At 36.8% G+C, this 19,265-nt stretch overlaps 6 protein-coding genes and 1 non-coding gene across 8 annotated transcripts; 4 read left to right on the plus strand and 3 right to left on the minus strand.

The window, feature by feature from the left end:
• Window positions 1-1,965: 1,965 nt before the first annotated feature.
• On the plus strand, window positions 1,966-5,541 carry LOC110229935 (ATP-dependent DNA helicase Q-like 1). The gene is made up of 10 exons (XM_021031143.1): window positions 1,966-2,351; window positions 2,452-2,795; window positions 3,114-3,365; window positions 3,500-3,663; window positions 3,807-3,903; window positions 3,978-4,021; window positions 4,179-4,293; window positions 4,477-4,830; window positions 4,909-5,133; window positions 5,260-5,541. Exons 1-10 carry the CDS (start codon window positions 2,237-2,239, stop codon window positions 5,362-5,364), a joined length of 1,815 nt encoding a protein of 604 aa, XP_020886802.1. The 5' UTR covers window positions 1,966-2,236; the 3' UTR covers window positions 5,365-5,541.
• On the minus strand, window positions 5,520-6,510 carry LOC110229937 (pectinesterase inhibitor). The gene has a single exon (XM_021031145.1). It carries the CDS (start codon window positions 6,252-6,254, stop codon window positions 5,694-5,696), a length of 561 nt encoding a protein of 186 aa, XP_020886804.1. The 5' UTR covers window positions 6,255-6,510; the 3' UTR covers window positions 5,520-5,693.
• A 263-nt stretch (window positions 6,511-6,773) lies between these two features.
• Window positions 6,774-14,323, plus strand: LOC9318500. Of its 2 annotated transcripts, none has more exons than XM_021031141.1 (5): window positions 6,774-7,764; window positions 11,295-11,415; window positions 11,692-11,750; window positions 11,827-13,413; window positions 13,561-14,323. In XM_021031141.1, the coding sequence occupies exons 2-5, from the start codon at window positions 11,295-11,297 to the stop codon at window positions 14,182-14,184; spliced, it is 2,391 nt and encodes a 796-aa protein (XP_020886800.1). In that variant the 5' UTR covers window positions 6,774-7,764; the 3' UTR covers window positions 14,185-14,323. The 2 variants fall into 2 exon arrangements, with proteins under 2 accessions (XP_020886800.1, XP_020886801.1); XM_021031142.1 differs by lacking the exon at window positions 6,774-7,764 and adding an exon at window positions 10,404-11,033.
• On the minus strand, window positions 8,520-10,344 carry LOC110229936. Its single transcript, XM_021031144.1, has 4 exons — window positions 9,915-10,344; window positions 9,520-9,792; window positions 9,340-9,443; window positions 8,520-9,267 (listed from the first exon to the last, which is right to left on the minus strand). Exons 1-4 carry the CDS (start codon window positions 10,242-10,244, stop codon window positions 9,021-9,023), a joined length of 954 nt encoding a protein of 317 aa, XP_020886803.1. The 5' UTR covers window positions 10,245-10,344; the 3' UTR covers window positions 8,520-9,020.
• Window positions 14,324-14,393: 70 nt separating the features above from the next.
• On the minus strand, window positions 14,394-14,465 carry TRNAP-CGG. Its single transcript has one exon. It is a non-coding gene; the product is annotated as a tRNA-Pro (tRNA).
• On the plus strand, window positions 14,458-16,560 carry LOC9318501 (zinc finger matrin-type protein 2). Its single transcript, XM_002882388.2, has 10 exons — window positions 14,458-14,630; window positions 14,713-14,793; window positions 14,881-14,905; window positions 14,988-15,070; window positions 15,425-15,457; window positions 15,545-15,623; window positions 15,775-15,827; window positions 15,926-15,986; window positions 16,148-16,230; window positions 16,336-16,560. Exons 1-10 carry the CDS (start codon window positions 14,613-14,615, stop codon window positions 16,426-16,428), a joined length of 609 nt encoding a protein of 202 aa, XP_002882434.1. The 5' UTR covers window positions 14,458-14,612; the 3' UTR covers window positions 16,429-16,560.
• Window positions 16,561-17,294: 734 nt separating this feature from the next.
• On the plus strand, window positions 17,295-18,541 carry LOC110229851 (lon protease homolog, mitochondrial). The gene is given in 4 exon segments (XM_021030892.1): window positions 17,295-17,355; window positions 17,667-17,737; window positions 17,857-17,969; window positions 17,971-18,541. Coding segments are annotated over 4 exon segments (285 nt in total). The 3' UTR covers window positions 18,011-18,541.
• The last annotated feature ends 724 nt before the right edge of the window (window positions 18,542-19,265 follow it).

Below are 19,265 nucleotides of genomic sequence, written 5' to 3' on the forward strand. Positions count from 1 at the left end.
TTGATAGAGGTTAAATTGCAGGTGATTCCGGTCAAATTGCAGCAATCAGTAGAAGAAAAATTGATTCACCCACCGGGTTTTTGTTTGTGATTGGCTATGAAGTCACGTAAGGCATCGAAGTCATACTTTTTTGAAAGGGTAAAAGGAAGAAAGTTTGAGAAGAAGAAGCATTAGAATTAAGAATTCAACAAAAATCTTTGACAAATATGAGAGAATACGTGATGGGTTTTATGATTCTCACCATTTTAGAAGAAAGATGAAGCAAAAGAGAGAGAGAAAGGCGTGAGAGAGAGGAAGGAGATAATGTATTTGAGAAATTTGGTTTTCTCTGGTTTAATTGGGTTTAATTTTTGTAATAATCGGTTAAATATAAAATAAACCGACGAAACCCAGGATTATGGTTTAATAGATCTAGAACTATTAATTCGGGGAGATTTAGATACAAAACTTTTGTGTCGGGGAGATTTAGGTTTATAACTTTTGTTTCAGAGATATATAGATCGGGGTCATACTTTGGGCTCTATCTGTCGTGATGCGATAGTTCTCGTGGGGAAATAGACCATTTTTTCCAAAAAAAGGTCTTGTAAGTTTCTGCACGAATAGTGTTAAAAATTTAAATATTAATCTTTAGGTAGTCGAATTTGACAGACGAAATAAAAGAGGAGAAAGATTTGACTTTAAAAGCTCTAAAAAAGATGCCCAAGACAGATAACATGTTAGAGGTGAAATTGGAGACATTGATGAATAGTGGACCTTCAATACGAATCAAGTGGTCATATGGCCCGAGCTACGAAGCTAGTAATGGGGTCAAATGACCTCTACAGATTTAGGAAAATGACTTGTATAAATTTAAATAAATATCATAAAGAAATCGCTCAAATTACACCGTTGAATTTAAAATTTTGCCCCCAAATAAAAAGAAGGACCCCAACTTTCTTTATTTGTCTTTTTAATTTGGACCCATTTCAAGTTTTCAACCATACTAGAATTTAACCCGCGGTACACCGCGTGGCTATATTTTTTAAAAAAATATAATGTTATTTTCTAAAGTTTAACTGAAGATATATCATATTAATTTGTATTTTTAAATATAGATATCTATCTATGTATTATTATCTAGTGTATGATTACTATTGTTTAGGTTTCAATTTTTAAAGTATAGATACGAAAACATACATTTTTTTTAAGTAACGATGTATGGTGGATTTTAAAATTTTGAATATTTGACTCCGAAGTATACCGTGGGTCGGTTTTTTAATAACTAAAAATTTTAAGTTGTATTTGTTTTGTTAATATTGTTTCTTTTGTTTTGTGTTTACGATTGTATAATTGTATTTTGATTGTTAATTTTAGGATTTCATCCTTAATATACCGTTATTAATATCGACCCAAACCCGTCATTCCATATAAACCCGTCTATATTATCCCATTAGCTAAATTATTAGTGTTATAAAATCCAAGAAAATAAATTATTATTGTAATAAAATCCAATAATTTTAGGATCTCACCCGTGGTATACCGTTCTTTGAATGATTTTAAATTTATATTACTAATATATATTTTAAATTTATCATATAAAATATATGATTTCAGGTTTTTGTGTTTTTAATTTATTTAAATAAAGCAACGGCTTAAATGATGACATATATAGTTTTTTTCTTGTATGTGTATATAATTTTTCTATGTGAATATTTTGATTATTATAAATTAGTATTTTTATTACTATGCAAAATGTTAATATAAATATTTGCTATAAAAGTTTTTTGAAGATATATGGAAAGATTGTGTAGAGATTTTTAAAAACAAATTAGGCAAGATATTGTTTGGTTCATATCTTTTATTTAAATTTTGTAAAAGTAAATAATAAATGCCAATGGCATTCTTTGTAAATACATTCCAACTCCAGAATTTATTTGCTAAAAGTCATCCAAAAATGTATATATAGATCTTATTCTTACGTAACATTTAAAGGCAATCGGATTACATTGTAAGAACCAGAAATCAAACCGGCGCGTATAATAGAAATCAATTGAACCAGAAAAGGAAAACGGATATCATGGAGATTGTTGAATCGCACACCTTAAGCTCATCTGTAAGAAAGTAAAACGGCAGCGTTTCATAAAATGGCGGGAAAAAGTATTGAGGTTTTATTGCGCGGAAGGGATCTAAAATTATTTAATCGGCGTCGGGAAACATCGCTAATTCCGTTGCCGGAGTTGAGCACTCGTCGTTGAAGATGAAAGGTCAAGATCTCGAATTGGAGAAAGCTCGATTGATAAGCCTAGCTACAAAGCTCGGATTCGACGAAGATTCTGCGAAGAAATGTTTGGATCGATTCGTCGATCTTTACGGTACCAAAATTCAAATCTAGATTTTAAAAGCTATGCTCTCGTAATCGATTGGGGTAGTACTTAAGTTTTGTTTTTTTTTTTCTGGGTTTGGTCTTAAAAGGTGATGATGGTCGGGATTTCATCACTGTTGAGTTATGTGGAGATGATTTTCTTGCGGCGTTAGCTGATTTTGAGGAAGGAACTGAGGAATGGGATGATATACAGGCTATAGAGTCTGAAGCTCAAGGAAATTTGGCTGAAATGTTTGATAAATCTAATCCTAGTGATAACGGATTCGAGACTGATGATGATGATGATTCAAGAGTTGAAGTTCATGTTATTGAGGATTCTCCTGAGCCTAAGAAAAAACCGGAGATAATGGAGTTGGATTCTTCTAGTGATTTGGAAGATGTTGAGACACGTTTCAAAGATCCAAGGAGATCACAAACATGTTCCAGATCTATGGTAAGATTCAACATTCCTGTTATTGTTTTCATTGTTTTTGGATGAAGAAAAAAACAAGCGTTTTGTTTGGCAAATACTGGTGAGAGATGTATCTATGTATAGTTACAAAATATATATGGTGAGAACTGAGATTAATGGTATACAAAAGAACAGCTTTTATCACAAAGACTTGGCCTTTCATTGGGTTTGGTGCCTATGACCAAGTTAAAAGAGATTATTCTGGGTTTGCTATCTCTTTTCACATGTTGAACCCTGTTTTCAGTGAAAAATTTGTACTTTCTTCTTCAACTGTAACTTCTGATTTGTTCTGCTTTGAAGGATTATTCCATGGAGGATTCAGTTTCAACAATTTCAGGCAGAAAACCTTCTGTACAGATATCAGACAAGGACCATGAAAGTCCGAGTTACGAAGAGTTGCAGGCATTGGATGATCTGGAATTTGCAAACTTGGTGATTTTTGGGAACAAGGTGTTTCGGCCCCTGCAGCATCAAGCATGTAGAGCTTCTATGGAAAACAAGGATTGCTTTGTTCTAATGCCAACAGGAGGGGGAAAAAGTTTGTGTTACCAGGTTATGATCCCTTAGCTTTCTATGTTCCTAAAGGCGTGATTTGAATCTTGTTTAGGAATAGTTAGTCCAAGAACCATCAGTTTATATTGCCACAGTCTGCATACTAAATTTTGTCTCTTTTGTTTGTTTTACAGCTTCCTGCGACACTAAAAGCTGGAGTTACCATAGTTATATCTCCTCTGTTGTCCCTCATCCAGGATCAGATAGTTGCCCTGAATCTTAAGTTCGGGATACCAGCGACTTTTCTGAACTCTCAGCAAACAGCTTCCCAAGCAGCAGCTGTATTACAAGAGCTTAGGTGAAAATCCTCTCTACATTTCTTTCATTTTCACAGTATCCAAGTATCTTAGGCATCATTTCCCTTTCTTTTCCTTTAATGGAGGCTGAATCACCTTAATGCTCTTAAAAAGCTTATACGTGCATTGACATTTTTACTTGCAGAAGAGATAATCCGTCATGTAAACTCTTATACGTGACACCTGAGAAAATCGCTGGAAGTTCATCCTTTTTGGAGACACTAAGATGTTTAGACCGCAAGGTAGCCTGTTCAGTTTTTCTTGTTGTTGTTAATAACAACAAAATTCTAACAACATTTTCCTTTATTAACCACAGGGACTGCTGGCAGGTTTTGTGGTTGATGAGGCTCACTGTGTGAGGTACAATACTGTCCTATACCCTTCTTTCACACTATATCTTGTGGTCTACGGAAATGTTCTCTGATTGTTCATCACCAACACCTTAATATTAATTTCTGCCTACACCTGCGGAAATTCTCCTTGTGATCTACATGAATATGTTATTTTTTCTTTCCAGCCAATGGGGACACGACTTCCGGCCAGACTACAGGGAACTGGGATGTCTTAAGCAGAACTTTCCCCGTGTTCCTGTGATGGCGCTTACAGCAACGGCAACTGAATCAGTCTGTCAGGTAATAACCATCACCATGGTTAGATCCTCCTGAAATTGGGAACAGATTTAAATGCTCTGAGCATTTCCATTGCTCCGGTTCTCAATTTAGCTTCAGTGAACAATCTCAATTTATCATATGTTGTGGTTCTTTATGATCTGAACACTGCTATATTGCCATTTTGATCCTCTTTTCCACATACAGGACGTACTAAAAAGTCTGAGAATTCCCAGGGCTTCGGTTCTGAAGATGAGCTTTGACAGAATCAACTTAAAATACGAGGTGATCGTCAAAACGAAGGAGCCGCTGAAACAGCTCCAAGAGCTGCTAAGAGATCGGTTCAAGGATCAATCTGGGATTGTTTACTGTCTCTCCAAAAGTGAATGTGTGGATGTTGCCAAGTTTCTGAACGAGAAATGCAAGGTGAAGACAGTTTATTACCATGCCGGTGTGCCTGCAAAACAGAGAGTTGATGTCCAGAGGAAATGGCAAACAGGGGAAGTCCGAATAGTTTGTGCAACCATCGCATTTGGGATGGGAATAGACAAAGCAGACGTGGTAAGTCAAGCCTATTCATAGCTGTTTGGTTGCAAATTTTCTGCCACGATCCTCTTTTTTTAATCGTATTAGCTGCAGCGTTTCGTTATACACAACACTTTGTCGAAAGCTGTGGAAAGTTACTACCAAGAGTCAGGGAGAGCAGGAAGGGACGGGCTTCAAGCGCAGTGCATTTGCTTGTACCAGAAGAAAGATTTCAGCAGAGTCGTTTGCATGTTACGAAACGGACAAGGCAGAAACATGGATAGATTTAAATCAGCCATGGCTCAGGCCAAGAAGATGCAGGAATACTGTGAGCTCAAGGTAATATCGTTAAACCGCAAAATGGAAAAGCAAACGCTGATTAATCGTCTGTTTCAATTGTAGATTATATGTTCCAAGATTTTACTTCATCCTTACTAAGTCTTAATCTATGTATGAATGTTTCAGTCAGAATGCAGAAGACAGATGTTGCTAGAGTACTTTGGAGAGTCATTCGACCGGAGGATTTGTAAAAGCAGTTTAAACCCGTGTGATAACTGTGAAAAAAGCTGATATCAAATCTTCGATGACTTGACCTGTTATTGATAATATATAGCTTTCTTCACATGACCTGAGTTAATTAATACTAGTAAAACCAATTTATGATGTTGTAATAGTAAGTTTTCTTTTTTCTCTTCCTTCTGATATATGGTAAATTCGAGCATTTCCAAGGATAAGTTCTCATTGCAATTCTTCAAGGTCAATTTTGGTTTTGTCGTAGAAGATTGATATGTACCAAAAGAAACAAAAAAGAAAGAAATGAACTATTCAAACAAAACATTATGTTAAAAGATACTGTATTTGAGTTTTTATTATTGTAACTGAAACATATACTTATGAATTTAATTGACAAGTGAAGCTAAACTCCAGTCAATGTAACACATAAAGGTAAAGTCTTCAATGCGATTCGCAACCATAGGTGGCTCATTAGAAGGTCCTTCGAACGCATCTTTGCAATCAGAAGCTTTATCAAATGCGTTAGAAATAGCCGAAACTGCTTGCTTGAAAGAGCTACTGCTCAAAAACTTTTGAGCTTTCTCAAGCTCTTTGATTGCCTGGCCATGACTATCCACACATGCCTCGTAAGATCCCTTGAGATTCGGGTCCTTACCAGAGCTTCTTGCTAATTTGCTCATCAGTGCTTGGTTTTTCAGACCAAACTCTCGAGTTTCTTTTACTGTGAGGTTTATAAGGCCATTGATGCTTATTGATGTGGTTCTATTGAGCCATTTGAGGCATAAGTTAGGATTGGTAATATCGGAACCTGAACAGAATTTGTTGAGGAGCTCTTTTGTCACGATGTCTTTGGGGGACAAGGAAGAGGACGAAGGAGTTATGATTAGAATAAGAAGAAGAAAAGGGAGGATACAATTTGTGTTTCTTGTGATGCAAGAAATACCCATTGCCTGCTTTGGATGTGAAAGAATTTTGTGTGTGTAGAAAAATAGTAAGAGTGAATTAGTGAATTACAATAATATAAACCTTTATATAATAAAGTAAGGTTTTCTCCCAAACTCATATGGCATCTCTCCTTGTGATATGTTTCCTCTTTCATTTGATCCTAATATCACTACTTAGTTTTTTAACAAATAAAAAATCATTATTTAATTTTATTAGATTTAGTTATCTATATCATTATTGTTTAAAAACTATTGTTAAAGAGACACACATTTCTTACATTTTTCCTTCATTTTATTTTTCATCAACAGAAATAAATATAAACATGAATTTACTTTATGCTAAGTTATCTTAGGTAATAAAGTAAAGTTTCCTCCAAATCTAAACTCATCTTCTAAGAAGTTGACATGTGACATATCTCCTTGTGATATCATTATTTAGTTTTTAACAAAAAACAGAAGAAAATCCATTATTTAGTTTCATTAGATTAAGTTATCTACATCATTATTTTTTAAAATCTATAATTTACGAGACACACATTTCTTACATTTTTCTTTTGTTTTTTTTTCATCAATTCAAATAAATATAAACATGAAATTACTTTATGCTAAGTTATTATTACATCAATTACTTTATGCTAAGTTACTCCGGTGATTGGAGCCCTCATCGGAGTTTTGACATACAGTTCAACTAGCCTCAAAACCAGGCCTTGCCCAGTTGCCCTTCTCCACTTTCCCCTTCGGTTTCTTCACTTTTACGTTAAATCATCTCAAAACCTAATATCTAATTATGCAAATAAACACTTTTTACCCTACGCTGAATGTAGCCCACTGGGCCTTGATAGAGATTAGAGACCACTGGGCTTTGGATTTTCCCAGACCAAATTGAAAAAAATGGAAATAACACAGAAGTGTGAAAAAAGGAAATAACAAAGAAGAATAAAAAAAAAAGGAAATAACATGAGAAAAAAGGAAACTTTGAATCTTCAAAACACATAAGAAGATGAGTTTATAAATAGTCTCTTGTGCCTCCTCTCCTCTCTAATCGTTTTAGTTTCAAAATCACAAAGACACAAACCACGGAGAAAAAAAAAACAGAGAGGAAGAAACACGAGTTATAGAGTGTTGATGCGCGATTTCTCTAAAATTTTGATTCTCTTATTCGATTTCTGATTTCTTTATCTCTATTCTCTACTATTTCATCTTTGATTTCTTCGAATTCCATGGATTTGCCCTCATCTCTGGCTCCAACTTGTTCGACGCTTGGTTTGTTTTTTCGCCAACCAGATCGGTGATGGATGGAAGATGATGGTGACTCTTCTACGACCACGATGAATGCTTCGCTTACAGAAATCAGCGACGGAGAGAGAAGACTATGAGAGGAGGACATTAAAGGATTCTTTGATTCCCAGTGATAAGGAATGGAGGAGAAGGAAAGCATTGGACTGCACAACAAAGAAAAGTGTTTCCAGCCCATAAAGAACTCGGAGGCCCATGAACAAAGGAGTACCCACAGGTCAATTTCTATCCATTTAATGTTTCCTCCTTTTATAATTAGAAAATTAATAGACTTTAAAATATTTATACGTTAAGTAAAAAAAGAAAGGTTTTCAATTTTTTTTTTCCTTTTTCCGATTTTAAGTTTATTTTTGATCTTTTTTTGAATTTTTTTTTTTTATATGAAAGCTTGGATAGTGGATTTGCAAAATAATGTGAAAACTAACCGGATTTTGGATCCTGTCATTTGACATAGTCATTGATCGTTAGCCGATTCCACAAGTCCAACTTGTTTTCGCATTGTTTGTAGATATAATATCTAAGTTTTCATTTGTTTTTTAAAAGTTTTAAAATTTTGATTTTTTTTTTCTTATGGTTTTAAAGTTTTTAAAATTTTAATTATTTGTTTTTAGAAAGGTTTTAAAGTTTTTTTTTTCTTGGATAATGGATTTGCAAAATAATGTGAAAACTAACCGGATTTTGGATCCTGTCATTTGACCTAGTCATTGATCGTTAGCCGATTCCACAAATCCAACTTGTTTTCGCATTTTTTTGTAGATATAATATCTAAGTTTTTCATTTGTTTTTAAAGGTTTTAATTTTTTTTTCTTATGGTTTTAAATATTTTAAAATTAACATTATTAAAGGTTTCTTTTTTCTTAAAAAAAAAACTTGAATAATAGATTTCTATCAAAGTTGAGTATAATGCACAAAATGTCACTCTGTTTCCATCCCAGGTGAAGGATAAGATTATTGGTGCAAGAAGGAGTCAAGTGAATACAGGTAAATATTCTCGGAGGCTAACCGGAAAGACATTGATGAGCTGGCGGATAATTTAAAAGAAGGGCTCATTCTTTTTTATAGAAATTTGACAAGTCCCTCTTTATGTTTTAGAAAAAACAAACCACGCTTGCTAAAGAGCAGATTACTTTTGGAAACAAATAAAGCCTTCTTTCCTAGTAATCATAACTCAAGTCACACGCAAACGCCAATACTACTCACAAGCAAAACTGTAAAAAGTAGTTAAGCCATATATACAGAAACAGAAATTAATTTGCTGTTTCAAACCAGAGAAAGCAGTAAAATGATGAACAAAATTGGAAACAAGTTTTTTGGTGGAAAGCAGAACTACATCTAAAAAGCCATCAAACAACACTGCTTCATGAAAGCATTGAGTCATTCCCTAATTATCGTTTCCTTTTCTCACCCTTTTTCGATACTTCTTCTTGCGGGTTTTGTTGCGATATGCCTCTTAGATTCGGTCCAACCTGAGGATCAGGTGAAGGTACGTACGTTCATTTGTTGAGACGGTGGGATAACTTGCGGCACAAGTGACTGATTTGCAGAGGCATTCTGGCTGTTGTCTCCAACCGCTAAGTTTGCATCGCCATCTTCAAAGTGAAGCGAGTCTGGTAACGATGGGAAAGGGACTTCCACTGTTCTTCTGGTCCAGAAGCTGTCTGCTACTATCTTGTTGTAGTTCATACTTAAAACTTCCGGATCAAAATGTAGTGCATGTCTCCTGAATCATTCAACGAATTAGTAACAGAAGGAAATTAAAGAACATGGTAAAGTCATGGGACTCAAAATCAACCTGCAAAAATTAGAAGGATGATCTTCAGTGAAATGGGGGATCTTTTGCCAGTGACCAAGAACACTTGGATCACACTCTTCGAAGAACTTTGGTGGTATTCTTAACTGCAGAGAAACACACACACAGACACATTAGGTTCATGACTTGAAGAATGTGTTAAGCAGCTTATTAATATATTACCTCGATATCCAGGCATCCAGTTTGAACATCTGCTTTAAGGGACAAGACATCTCCCCACTCGATCTCCATTTTTTTCCATTGCCTTTTTGTTTTTGTCTTTGTTTCTACCACGTCAAGAATCTCCCAGACAAATTGTTGCTTTCCAAAGTAGCACCTAGACTTAAGACCATTGGGGATGACCGCAACTTGGGTCCAATCTCCGATTGTAATCTTGGTCATTGGAAAGTTGATAGCTCTCGGTGGTTTAGGCAAGTCTTGAGCTGAACTTGCAACCTGAGTTTACACACGACACGAGTATCAAAATCTAAAGAACAAACCCTATGAAAGATTTTAAAAGAAAAGAACAAAACAGAGATGTGCACAAAGAACATAGCATGTTGAATCAGAGCAAGAACCTGCGATCCAGAAGTAATGGCCGGAGAAATATCCGTGCCGAGATACGGAGACCCAGCGGCGGCTGAACCCAATGAAAGATCCAATCCATCGATTGAACTCGACGCTCCAATAGGAAGATTCCATAATAAATCCCATCCATAGGCTGAAATCGACGTTGCAACCGGAAGATTCGTGCAGCTTGAAAGACCTTGTGACACATTCGAGTCAGCGGAAGAAGAACTCGACGGAGCGACCGGGAGATTTGGGCCGAGAGGAGGTGTCTCTGCTGCGTCGGAGTTTGGCGGTGCCAATGACAAATCCAAAACCTCGTGATCGGAATCTTGTTCCATTCTTGAATTCTTGAACCAGAAGAAGAACGATGATTAATGAAGAAGATGAAGTTGAAGTTTTGCGCTCATGAATATATATAACGGTTGCCACGTGGCAATATAGAAGTTACATTTTTAGCGATAAAGATAAATTATTTAAATTGATGGAAATTTTGGGCTTTGTATTTTTTGGTCAATAAATATCAAAAATCTTTACTTATTCGATTTTCTCTAACAATAACATTAAAATTCGTTTAGAACAAAAAAAAAGCATTAAAAATTCATATCTGTAAACCAACAAAAAATTCATCAAATGTCTTATTTATTTACAGAAAACAATGTCACATTTAATATCCAGAGGTGGAAAATTCAAAGTCTCTCTCTTTTCTTCTCTTCTTGTCACATCAATACACACACACTCTCTGCATCTCTTCGTTTCCACAAGAGCTCCCTCTCCGCTCCGCTTCTTATTCTTCCTCTAGGTCTCTCTATTCTTAACCCAAATCCCCAAAATTCCACATTTCAAATGCCAAATCGAATCTATTTTCATCGTCCGCCAATTCCAAATGCCAAACTCGTTCTCTTCTTCTGACCCATTTCTCAAAAATCTCAACGTTTCCTTCTTTCCACTGATTTGATTTCTCTACTTGTGAATTATTTTAGTTCAGCGATATTAAGTGTCAGAGAGACGAAAATGAAAGACTTTCGTTGTTTTTAGGGTTTCCATCTTCAGTATCTCAGATTTTCACATCTGGGTCTTCGTCTCGGTGCCTACATTTTCTTGTTAACGTTTAGACAATTTCGAATTCGGTACCATTCTACTCATTTCTGAGTTTTGTTTTGGCTGAATCATTTGATTTGTCTGTATTCCTATTTTATCTTGTTGTAGACTGTTAATGTTACTGTCCAAAGTTTGGTCCTTTTTGTCCTTTTGATCGAAATGCCAAACAAAAATTTCATCTGTAATAGTTGGCTGAGATTGAGTACAAATTTAGAGTCTTAGAATCAAATTCCACTGTGGTGGATATCTTAGGCATTCCATAGAAGTAATTCAATTTCTGTGTTATGTAGATGGTAGAAATGGAGGTTGTTGAGAGGAAACGATCCAGAGGAGGTTTTCTAAATATGTTTGATTGGCCTGGTAAATCCCGGAAGAAGCTCTTCTCCTCTAACAGCAGCTCGAAACTCTCCGGTAATGTCTGCAAAACTTAAATGCTCTATCAGTTCTGGTTTAAGTTCAAATGGTTCTTGTCTTGAAGCTTCTCCTTGATATGTAGAAATTTCGGGTCTCATCGATGCATCTTTTTCGAAGATTTTGATTCGCTTGTGTGTGATCTTTGATGCATTGTCTTGTATATATTTACGTGGATGAAGATAGTCCACTTCTTGATTCAAAGAACTTCACTTTTTATCGACTTTGGGATCTTGTTCAATAGACTCAACCTGTTGTCTTCTTTGTTTGTATCAGAAGCATCAAAGCAAGAAAAACAAAATGCTCAAAACCCCTCAAAGTCATGGCCCTCTCCGGTAAGGCTTATCTACGAATTCAGTGAGTGACAGGAACCAATAGTCTTTGATTTGATCTTCTTTTTTTTTTGAACAGATTGAGGGGGATGAGATTGGAAAGAATTCAACTTACAATCCGAGAAGTGACTCGAGTTGTTCTACATCCACTGCCACTAGTGATGATGGACAAGGGTCCAAAGCTCCGAGTGTGATTGCGAGGCTCATGGGTTTAGAGTCTCTACCTGTACCTAATGCCTTGGAGCCCCGGTCTAATCCTGATTTTGATCCATACTTCCTCAGATCCTCACGCAAGACAAGCACATGGGATGCATATGAGAATTTGGGTTATGTAAATCTCTGCAGTGACTATGATGGTATTTCTTGGGACCATTTGGATTCAAGAATGAATAAAGAGTGTAACCGGCCTATCGACCGCTTTCAAACCGAAACGTTACCTCCAAGGTCGGCTAAACCAATCCCTGTCACTCACAATAGGCTCTTGTCTCCTATCCGAAGTCCTGGATTTGTTCAGTCCAGGAACCCTGCTTCTGTAATGGAAGCAGCTTCGAGAATGATTGAACCAAGTCCTCGGATAGTTGCTAAAACACGGTTTTCATCATCTGATTCCTCTTCATCACTTCCAATGAGGATCAGAGATTTGAAAGAGAAACTAGAAGCTTCACAGAAAGGACAAAGTCCTCAAGTCTCTAATGGTACCTGCAACAATAAGTGCTTCAGAGGAAAGCAAGATGAAAAGAGAACTACATTATCACTCAAGACACAAGAGCTAAATAAGTTATTGGGAGAAAGCAGGTTTGGTGGTTCGAAGGTTAAAGTGAAGCCGCCCTCTGTATCTGCACATGCAAAGGCCAATACTATTCACAAGCGGGACAGTTCAATGCTCTCAAGTGGCAACAGAGACCAAAAGAAGAAGGTGGAAACTAAGAACCGCATAGTAAGAAATGGTCTCAAAGAATCTTCTGCTAGCACTAGGAAAACCGTGGATAAGCCAAATAACCAGAAGCAGAACCAATTTGCTGAAACGTCTGTTTCAAATCAGAGAGGCAGCAAAGTGATGAAGAAAGTAAACAAGGTTTTGGTGGAAAGCGGAACTACAACTAAGAAGCCTGGTTTTACAGCAATATCAGCGGAAAAGAGCACTGCTTCATCTTTGTCCCGCAAAAAGAATCTTCCCCGCAATAAAAAATCTGCAAATGGGGTGCAAGAAGCTGGAGTCAACAGTGATAAACGGATGAAAAAGGGTGAGAAGTTGATAAAATGTAACATCACCGTTGATGGCGGGTTGAAGTCAGGGGACGATGATCGAAAGAAGGACATGGATGTGATTTCGTTCACTTTCTCATCCCCGATCAAAGGTCTATCATCCGATTCGCGATCCTCCATTAAAAAGACTGATCAAGATACAGAATCAGCACTTAGTTTCAATAAGATAGACAGTGATTCTCTAAATTTTCTGTTGGAGAAAAAGCTCAGAGAGCTAACCTCTAAGATTGAGTCATCTTGCAGTAGTCTGACCCAAGAAGAAGAGTCTTCGGGTTCCATTACAAAGGATTGGGTGAATGGGACGATATCATTGCCGTCAGATGATCTGGATAACGGTTTATCAGAGAGCGAATCTGTTTCTGACTATAGTAGTTCATTCTACAAAAATAAAATATTCCAGGTTAGTCATATGGCCAATCCCTTTCTCTGCAGAAGGATAGGTCTACTTTTAGTAGCTTAGCACTGTTCTATAATTCGCTAAATATGTATTGCCTTAAGGTTTTATGGCTCACTGACCTTTGAAAATTTCTTATTTCCTATGACACAGGCAGAAGAAGATCAGGAAGTTGACAGCTTCAGCAATGACGAAAATCTCCAAATTTCCTGCAGCACGAGTTTCTCAAATTCACGCAATGAATATCTCCATGGAATTGAAGAAACCGAACTCTCAGAATCTGAAGAAGGACATGACTGGGAGGTCGAGTACATAACCGAGATCATAGCCTCTGGCCAACTGATGGTTAAAGAATTCTCCTTGGGGATGGCTACTGATATATTACCTCTGAGCCTTTTCGATGAAATCGAAGGCAAGAGAGATGCTCGGGGCAAGATGGAGAGAAAAACACTGTTTGACTTGGTGAATCAGTGCTTTACACTCAAATGCGAGCAGATGTTCATGGGAAGCTGCAAAGGAGTGTTGTTGGGGAAACAAGACATTTTTCTTGAAAGAGGAGAGATTTTGGCAGAAGAAGTGAAGAAAGAGGTTCAAGGATTGAAGAAGATGAGAGAGATGATGATGATGGATGAGCTAGTTGACAATGACATGAGTAGTTGTGAAGGGAAATGGCTTGATTACAAAAGAGAGACGTACGAAGAAGGAGTTGAGATTGAAGAAGAGATTGTGTCCGAATTAGTTGATGACTTAGTTAATGATCTTATCATGTGTTTTTGACAACAACCCCTTGGTCTTCTTCTCTCCAACATCAGAGTGAAATTGTTTTCTCTAGGATTATCTGTTAAAAACAAGATTAGGCTCGACTACATTCCCTCACAGTGTAATTTTATAGAGCATTCCTTTTTGATCTCTGAAATCGCAAATAGTTAACAAGTCTGATAGGCACATGAACAAAAGTGTCTTATATTGAAAATAAAAAAATAAATGGGGTGTTCCGAGAATCGAACTCGGGACCTCGCGCACCCGAAGCGCGAATCATACCACTAGACCAAACACCCAATTTGCTTAAGTGTTTATAAAATAACATTATCACCGTGTTTATACGGAGACTCTCTAGTTGTTCATCGGAGACGGAAAAAAATTGGAATCATCAGTGTTTCCTCCTCCTGTCTTAAAGCTTAGCCCTTTCAGCTTTTTGTTCTTCAATGGCTTCGAGCAACACGGTAAGCAATACGCTAGTTTCTCTGGTTTTACGTAGGGTTTATTGGGACACGACTCTGAGATTGCTTTGTGTCGATTTTGTAGACAACTGGGGTTGATAATACGTTTAGAAAGAAGTTCGATGAGGAAGAGTTTAAGGAGCGTGCTCGTGAACGCGAAAAGAAGGTTGCTTTTTTCTCTCCAATTTCATCTGATCTGTTGATTTTTCGATTTTGAAAGCTAAAATCATGATGGGTTTATTTCTCGATGCAGGAATCGGATCGTTCTAAGTCTCGGTGTAGGGTTACTTGTCTGAATTTCAGCTTATAAGAAGAAACTTTGTGAAATCTAGATGAAATTAATTAAGCTTGTTTTTGCAGCCAAAGGTCCTCCTGTGCAAAGAGCCCCTTTGAAGCATAGAGATTATCATGTAGACTTAGAATCTCGTCTGGGCAAGACACAGGTATCGTTTGATCTCTTTTCATTGAATATAAATTTGCAAGCTTTTCTTTATGACACAGAAATGTAACAATCCTGCTTGATAGTTGTTTATAATATGGTAGTAGCTGCTACTTTATTTGGTTTTATAAACGTTTGGAATCTCAGTTCTTCTCTTTACTTGAAAACAGATTAAGTTTTGTGAATACCTTAGTCTATAGCAAACGGCATTGATGTTTGAACTGGTTAATGCATGATTGTTTTTATATATTGGACGATTAGTTTGTTTGACTTCAATCTTATCTAGTATTCTTTTGATATGGAAGTCTTTCCACTTAAGGTTTCTTCAAGAGTCTAACGTTCTTGTTTATATTACCAGGTCGTTACACCGGTAGCTCCTCTAAGTCAGCAGGTAATGGCTCTTTTCTACCTGTACTGCTAATATTAACTTAAGCAAAAACTTGTAATCACGCGGCTAATGATCTTTGTCTTCCCACAGGCCGGTTATTTCTGTCGAGTCTGTGATTGTGTTGTTAAAGATTCGGCAAACTACTTGGATCACATAAATGGGAAAAAACGTACGTAGTGACTCTTTACTCACCAAATTTCTAACAAGTCTAACTAAAGAAGGCATCTTTTACTATGAAGCCTATGAATTGTTGGATGGAATATCCAATTTGTTTTCAATTTGTAAACTAAACTAGACGGTTTTGTTTTCGATTCACACAGATCAAAGGGCATTGGGGATGTCTATGCGGGTGGAGAGATCGTCACTTGAACAAGTAAAATATTTTCTTCTATACATATGCTTAATTGCTTTCTTGGGGTTTTGCTTATGGATGAATCTGAGACAAGAGTGCTCCTGATTTGAATGCATTAGGTCCAAGAGAGGTTCGAGGTTTTAAAGAAGCGGAAAACACCAGGAACTTTCACAGAACAAGGTAAGACTTCTGAGAGGACCCATCTCTGAGTTATGTAGTTTGATGTTTCTTCAGAAATCAGAAACTACACTCTGGAAAATAACATTGAGGTTGTGACTTAGTCTTCATCTAACGCATGGTAGATTTCGGATAACTGAATTTTGATCCTGATCTGGGAACAGATCTGGACGAACGCATCCGGAAACAGCAAGAAGAAGAGGAAGAACTAAAAAGGCAGCGTAGAGAGAAAAAGAAGGAGAAGAAGGCAAGTCTTCATATATATATCTGTCTTAGAGCTCTCTTTTTTTTTACTTTGATTGATTATTGTGATTGGCTTTTCGAAATCTGACTTCAAATTTTCTGGTTTCAGAAAGGGAAGGTGATGGAAGAAGAGCCTGAGATGGATCCTGAAGTTGCAGAGATGATGGGATTTGGGGGCTTTGGATCTTCAAAAAAATCATGATCTTATATTATTATCACTTGTATCTTTGTGTTGTAGCGTTTTTGATCCAAAGTTTTGGAACTTTGTAATCTGACATCACATAACGATATTTTTTCGTTGTGCAAGAAGAGGAATTTGATGGCAATTTATCAAGGTTCAAAAGGGTGACTAACCATCCATGATACAAACAAAACTGTTGAAACAGAGCATTCTTTAAACAGAGAAGGGGCCAGCCATTGATGGAAGATGAGATCGAGAGGAGCAAAGTTGACCGGGTTATGGTCACAACAAGAAAGGACCATTAATGCTTTTGGTTAGAACCAGACAAGCGCAAACATGTGTGATGGCCCATTCATCCTCAATCTTGATTGTGACCACGACATCTACAGAGGTTCAATTCCCTTAGGTTTTGAAGGTGTTACCCAAAATCATCATATGAAAACCACAACATTGTCTTCTTGGATGGACTTCAAGGGTCCAACATTGTCTCATTTGGCTCTCGTTTTAGGATCATCGGATTATTGAATAACTTTCCCATGTTATAATGCTCATTATGTGGGATAGCTTGCATCCCATGTAACAGAGGGATCTAGTAAAGAAAAATACCATCCATGTCACTTTCTCATTAGTTGGTCAACGTTAACTTTTACAGTTGACTTTTTCTCTTCATTTATTTTGCAAATTTACGTTGATGTGTATTATTGCAGAAAAAAAGGAGAAAAAGATAAGGACGGAGATAGTACGCTACGTGCCAATATCATATAAATCTGTTATCTTTTTTTATAAATAAAAAATAAACATATTTAACTTGATTTATAGTACAAGGGAGAAAAGGGTTTAAGAGCAGAGCCCGAGTCAACTCACCGTGTCATAAGAGAGACACGACAATGGAGGGGCAGACTAAAGTAGTTGAGACAAAGTCTGATCCAGCGGTTATTCCCCTTAACGGTTAGTCTACTTTATAACTTGTTGAGCTGTGGAAAAGTTTTGATGATCATAGAAATATATCACTTGGACTGGTCCGGTCATAGTTTACGAAGCTGAAATTTCATTATACGCAAAGCTGTAATTCTTTTATAACTTATTCTATTTCTCAAGCATGCTTAATGTATTACTTGTGTCCCAAGAATCTAATATCAAATCCTGCTCCAGAAACAACCTGAGAACACCTTCTTTGCGTATTCCATGATTTGCCTACAACTAACGGTACAAGCGCAAGCTGCACCATGATCACATCCTTTATATCAGTTGCCATGAAGAAACCTGTGAGGAGGGATTTTGCAATGACTGGGAGACTCACTCTAACTGGAAAATTCTTGGAATTGGAAGTGTAAGTCACAAAACTACAATATAATACTCTGTTCAGCTAATGATTAATTAAGTTCCTGATAAGCCATGTAGGAGTCCTTATAAACAAAACCTCTCTCTCTCTCTCTCTCTCTCTGCTAGGTGAAAGAGAAGACGATAGCTGCGAGACGAAGTCTAGTGAAGACTCTAATATTCCCGGAAGCTAACCGGAGAGACTTTGATGAGCTGCCGAACAATTTGAAAGAAGGGATCCATGTTCAGTTTGCGGATGAATATTAGTAGATATTCGAGCTAGCATTCAACGCTGATGACCATTAGACAAGTCTTTGACTTGGGTTATTAATTCTAGAAAACAAAATATGAACATCTCAACTGTGAATTCTTATTAGGCCCTCTTGTCTAAGATAATAATATTGGGTATAAAACAACCTCCATAGTCATCAAAACAAAGCTAATACAAAACCCAACACTAAAACATAAAGAAAAATCCCACCAATGATTGGTTGATTCAATCTTCCAAGTATATAACTTCATTCAGTTCTCCTTCTTCTGCATCTCTGTCTCTATGTAGATTGCCAAAACCTAACACACTGTTGCCATCCAGATTCTCCGACTGTTCTTCATCGCTATTTTCTCCAGCAACTATAGTCCTCTTATGCGTTCCATCATCATTCCAGAAATGTCTAGGTATCTGGCCGTCTTGATCAAAGAAAAGACATTCTGGTAAAGTCGGGAAACGCACTTTGACGAGTTCTTTCCAGAAGTTATCACCAGACTCAAGCCTCTCCATCATCGCTTGCAAAACTTCAGAGGAAAAATGCAATGTATGCCTCCTGTTATATGTAAATGTCGAACTTTTCAATATATGGTAGTAGTTATAAAAACGAAAAGTATATAGGATCCAAAAGAAAACCTGCAAGATGATGCAGAGTGATTCAACGTGAAATCTTGATCACTATTTTCCCATTGAGTGGGTTTTCCTGGGTGTAGGGTAGTCTTCTCCATAAAAAAACGTAGGACGTTTCCTCAACTACATACGTACGTACATCAATTAAGAACATCATAAATCAGAATGTTTAAACGAATACTAAAACATTAAAACAAGGTATAAGTAAGTGGTTACCTCTACGTCCAAGATTCCGGTTCCGTTATGGGGCATTGCTCTATAGGACAATACATCATCCCAATTCATCTCCATCTTTTTCTTGAGTCTCCTTCCTGTTTCTAGGTTTAATTCTAGAATATCCCAGATAAGTTTCTTGTTGTGTTTGAAATAACATTTGGCTAACAGATCTTCGGGGTACGTTGCAATGCGTGTCCAATAACCAATCATAATCCTCGAGATTTCGCAAGTAAACGCTTTTGAGTTCATTCTGTTTCCTGAAACAACACAAACGTAAAATCTAGAACCAAGATCACAAAGAAGAAACAAAAACACAAAAGAAAATATCAAAAAGAAGTTAGAAAATAACCTAATTGATGAGCAACAGAGCAAATAGAAACAGAAGATGAGACATGACTTGACGAAAATGGCGATCAAGTGGTTAACT

Source organism: Arabidopsis lyrata (genome assembly GCF_000004255.2).
Source record: "Arabidopsis lyrata subsp. lyrata unplaced genomic scaffold ARALYscaffold_3, whole genome shotgun sequence".
Lineage (NCBI taxonomy): Eukaryota > Viridiplantae > Streptophyta > Magnoliopsida > Brassicales > Brassicaceae > Arabidopsis > Arabidopsis lyrata.

Excerpts from the sequence above, each read along its gene's own strand:
- LOC110229935 (XM_021031143.1), top strand. The coding sequence starts at position 2,237 with ATGAAAGGTCAAGATCTCGAATTGGAGAAAGCTCGATTGATAAGCCTA. Across the intron at positions 3,366-3,499 it reads GAAAAAGTTTGTGTTACCAG|CTTCCTGCGACACTAAAAGC; the intron begins GTTATGATCCCT and ends TTTGTTTTACAG. Across the intron at positions 3,664-3,806 it reads GCTGTATTACAAGAGCTTAG|AAGAGATAATCCGTCATGTA; the intron begins GTGAAAATCCTC and ends TTTTACTTGCAG.
- LOC110229937 (XM_021031145.1), bottom strand. The coding sequence starts at position 6,254 with ATGGGTATTTCTTGCATCACAAGAAACACAAATTGTATCCTCCCTTTT.
- LOC110229936 (XM_021031144.1), bottom strand. The coding sequence starts at position 10,244 with ATGGAACAAGATTCCGATCACGAGGTTTTGGATTTGTCATTGGCACCG. Across the intron at positions 9,793-9,914 it reads CCATTACTTCTGGATCGCAG|GTTGCAAGTTCAGCTCAAGA; the intron begins GTTCTTGCTCTG and ends GTGTAAACTCAG. Across the intron at positions 9,268-9,339 it reads CATCCTTCTAATTTTTGCAG|GAGACATGCACTACATTTTG; the intron begins GTTGATTTTGAG and ends TGAATGATTCAG.
- LOC9318500 (XM_021031141.1), top strand. The coding sequence starts at position 11,295 with ATGGTAGAAATGGAGGTTGTTGAGAGGAAACGATCCAGAGGAGGTTTT. Across the intron at positions 11,416-11,691 it reads CAGCAGCTCGAAACTCTCCG|AAGCATCAAAGCAAGAAAAA; the intron begins GTAATGTCTGCA and ends TGTTTGTATCAG. Across the intron at positions 11,751-11,826 it reads CAAAGTCATGGCCCTCTCCG|ATTGAGGGGGATGAGATTGG; the intron begins GTAAGGCTTATC and ends TTTTTTGAACAG.
- LOC9318501 (XM_002882388.2), top strand. Across the intron at positions 15,071-15,424 it reads CTCGTCTGGGCAAGACACAG|GTCGTTACACCGGTAGCTCC; the intron begins GTATCGTTTGAT and ends TTATATTACCAG. Across the intron at positions 15,987-16,147 it reads AGGAACTTTCACAGAACAAG|ATCTGGACGAACGCATCCGG; the intron begins GTAAGACTTCTG and ends ATCTGGGAACAG.